Here is a 3,694-nt window from a genome sequence, read left to right as displayed (position 1 = left end):
AAGTCCCGTCTGCTCTGAGAATGTGCTGATTTGGAGCTGTGGAGCCGCTGTCGTCAGCTGATCTGATCTGATTAGGATTTCATTAACATTCACCAAAAGTCTGGGATTAGAAATGGGAAAGAAGCAGGAGTTTGGAGATAAGAGCACAGACGGGGTATAACACTGTCGCTGCCACAACTAGAGAGCTTAAAGTTTCAAACCGCTGCTGCTGCAGCCAGAAAACTTAAATGCATCATGGGCGCCGGATGATTTTTTTGTGGGAATGGAAAAGCTTTCAGGAACTATTGTGTTGCATGAATCAGTGATCAGAGGGAACCAACGGCAGCGTTTGTTTAGACTGAAATGAGTTTTTCTGCTGAATATTTCAGTCGACAGACGACCCGAGAAAGGTTTGGCCTTCGTCAAGGAAATCACGGACAGAATCATGGACCTGGTCAGCAAGAGGAGCGCCAACAGCACCATCATCAGCGCCATCGCCGAGGTTCGAATCCAGAAACGACAGAGCCACGACGCCAACGGTGAGCCGCTTTACAGCTCTCTGTGTGTTTGAGCAGGGAACTTGTAGTTTGGCAAAATAATCAGGAGCAGATTAGACTTATTGTTTCGATCTCCCCCCACATTCGACCTCTTGTTAGCTGAGACGTGGTTTATAGCTCCGGGAAAAATCTAGGAATTGGCCGTGGAGTGCATGTTCATGTTTTTGTTCGGTGAATGTGTGAGTGATTTTTAAGTCCCACTTCTGACTGATGAATCATGGTTTTTCCTTCTGATTTCAAACATGTAAGATATCCCTGTAGAGTTGGGTTTCCTGTACACTGCTACTTGGCTCCATCAAGAGGGAAAATCCACCTTGTCAGTTCCAGTTTATTGAAGCGATGTAAAATGAAATCATTGTAGAGGTTAGCGTTGGAGCTGCTTGTTAACCAAGAACAGCTAGGAGCACTGACTGCACACAGCATCTCTGAAGTCCAGTAGCCTAATCCTAAACTACGCTGTAGAATGGATGCTTTTTGGTTCAGTCCCGCTGCCTCGTTTAGAGACAAGCTAACGTTCCTGTAAGGGAATTTACAAAGTCAGCAATCCGGCTCTGTGGTGTCGAATGCAAAATGCTTCCACACATTTACGTCTCAGACGGTTTAGCTGCATGATTATTAGTTCAGCACGAGTTCCCTCCATTTTAGAGAACCCGCTTCCTGGTCGGTCAATGGGGCGCAGTGGGTCAGATGGACTACCATTCGGATGTTTGAATAAGGTGGGAGCTAGGCTAGCAGGCTTTGTGCTAAACTAGACTTTCTTATTGGCTAACGCAGCAAACAAATTCCCATAATGTCAGACAGTTCCTCTACTTTTCCGTCGTGGTTGGTGTTTTTCATGAAGTGTCCTGAGCCGTTCACTGACCTCTGTTTTTCCTCTCCTTCCAGCCGACCACCTCATGCCTTTGCTGGTTTCCGCAGTGATAGTTGTCTGGGTGTTGGCGATCGCCTCCATGTTGCTGTGGTGCGTGAGGAGGCGGAGGAAGCAGAGCACCCACGCGGGGGTCAGCGCGCAGGCGTCCTCTTTGGCGTCCGTGGTTGAGGACAACAACACCCTCCATAACAGTGTCAGCACCGCCCGCGAGCAGCTCAACCACATCAAGAACCCCATCGTGAAAAACCCTGGGATCCACCACCATCAACACCACCACCTCCTCCTCCTCCATCACCACCTCTGCGAGGACAAGAACTCCGTCAACGCCAGGATCAGGAAGTCAGATACTGGGAGCCAATCGGACGAGGACGAGATGGACAAGAGGCTGCAGAAGGCGAGGTTCGCCAGGGCGCCACAGTCGTACTCGCTGGTAGACTGGGAGGAACCACCCCCCCACCATACGACAGGCAAACCCCCACACTGGACAAGCAAACAGGACAACAGGCAGCTGCAGTCACAGAGCGTCAACAGGACGGAGTACATCGTATAACCACCAGGGCTCAGAATGACTGGCTGCCCCCCCAGGTGGTGGAGGACTTTTGGTCTTTTTTTTTTTTTTGGTTCAGACTTGATTTTCAAGATGTTTTCTTGCTGTTTAATTTATGTTTTGACTGACACTGGTCTGACCGGTCCACGGCGGTTGGCTGGATCTTCGGTTTCGTGGACCCCGTTTTTTGTTAACGACGAGAAATTTGGACACGCAGGAGCCTCACGTGCACTACCAGCATCTTTCATTCAAGAATGAGTTTTGCGTTTGAATGCGGATGGATCTGGAAAGAATTTATTTATTTTGGGTTTTTTTGGGGGAGAAATTTCAGCGAAATATGAAGAATCGTCCGTGTTGAATGTTTCTGTACAGATGTGTAAATAATGTTTTAATTAATCAATGTATATTTGATTTATTAACTTAACGTCAGGAGCCTTAAGATATTCTTTTTTTATTTTTTTTATTTTTTTTATTTATGAGTATTGTTTAGAGTTGAAGGTTTGTAAGCTCACGATTTCTTTTTGATAAAACGCCAAAAGTGTTCTTGAAAGAATAGTTTATTTTTAGCCTTTTGGATTTGGGCATTTTTGTGCCTCAACTTAAATGTTTTGTACATTGTCTGTTGTTCCATGACGTTCTATTGGGATGTTCTCCAGGATGTTCTGTTGTATTTACTTTAATTGTAAATGAAGAGGAGAGGCGGGTGAGAGCTGGGGGTTTGGTTTAGCTGCTGCAGGGTTTTACACAAACCAACATGGTGGCAGACATTTTGCTTTTGCTACTGAAAACAAATTCTTCAAGGGACGCAACTTTTTTTTGTAGTACTTTTTGTATTTTGTACCGTGTATAAATATGCTTTGGATCCTGATTCCATGTTTGTAACAATCTGAATGATCAAACCTACGTCATTAAAAGCATAATGAGTAGGATTTTCCTAAAAAAGAAAACGTGTACAAAAAGAATCTCAGTCTTTATCAGATGGCGCCTTTCTACTCTTCCGACCACTGAAAGCGCTTTACACCACATGTCACATTCAAATACACTGATGGCCGATGGCATCAGGCTGTATTACAACTCAAAAATTTCTGGACTGAACGCTTCTCAGAGTCCGAGTTCCTACTTGTGAACTCGGGGCAAATCCATCTCCCTCAACTTCAAGAGGCAGCGGAGTCTGACGGCACACAGCAAAGGCTGCACCATGGAAGCATGTAATGTAAACCATCAACTAATAAGCAACATTAAGTATATTTCCCTGGATTTCATTAAAATACTACATACCTTAATGGATGTCAACATCCAGTGTTATCAGGTAGCTGGTTACATTAAAAACCTCTGAAAGTCGTCATCTCTGCACAAGAGATATCGAGGAAAGTGTTACAAATGTGAAAACATTAGGTAATAGACAACCTTTACAGACTTTTACACATTACCAACAGATGTAGCTAGACGGGAACACAGTTAACATATATTTATGTCACTCGTTTTCATAAAATGGCTCATTTGAATTTATGTTAAGGTCACTGCTGAGAGTTCAATTGTGTGTACACTTGACAAAGAAAGATCAGTCTGTCACGGTCAGCCATATTGTTTTGTTCCAGTTTAGTGTTGTGCACTTTCAACTGTGACTGGAAAGCAGCATAATCCCATTCGCACGCAGATGGCACTGTAGGGAGGGGCTTAGGTATTTTGCCCAAGGACACTTCTACATGCAGGAGGAGCTGGGGATCAAACCTGTATCAG

General features: G+C 44.7%; 1 protein-coding gene across 1 annotated transcript; it reads left to right on the top strand.

Moving 5' to 3' along the window:
- Positions 1–390: 390 nt before the first annotated feature.
- On the top strand, positions 391–2,901 carry LOC119884075 (protein jagged-1b-like). Its single transcript, XM_038694543.1, has 2 exons — positions 391–518; positions 1,422–2,901. The coding sequence occupies exons 1-2, from the start codon at positions 425–427 to the stop codon at positions 1,955–1,957; spliced, it is 630 nt and encodes a 209-aa protein (XP_038550471.1). The 5' UTR covers positions 391–424; the 3' UTR covers positions 1,958–2,901.
- The last annotated feature ends 793 nt before the right edge of the window (positions 2,902–3,694 follow it).

The sequence above is a fragment of the Micropterus salmoides genome, unplaced genomic scaffold (genome assembly GCF_014851395.1).
Source record: "Micropterus salmoides isolate LMB-PRFRI ecotype aquatic unplaced genomic scaffold, ASM1485139v1 Ms_hic_scaffold_315, whole genome shotgun sequence".
Taxonomy (NCBI): domain Eukaryota; kingdom Metazoa; phylum Chordata; class Actinopteri; order Centrarchiformes; family Centrarchidae; genus Micropterus; species Micropterus salmoides.
This window is presented reverse-complemented; position numbering and strand designations above follow the sequence as displayed.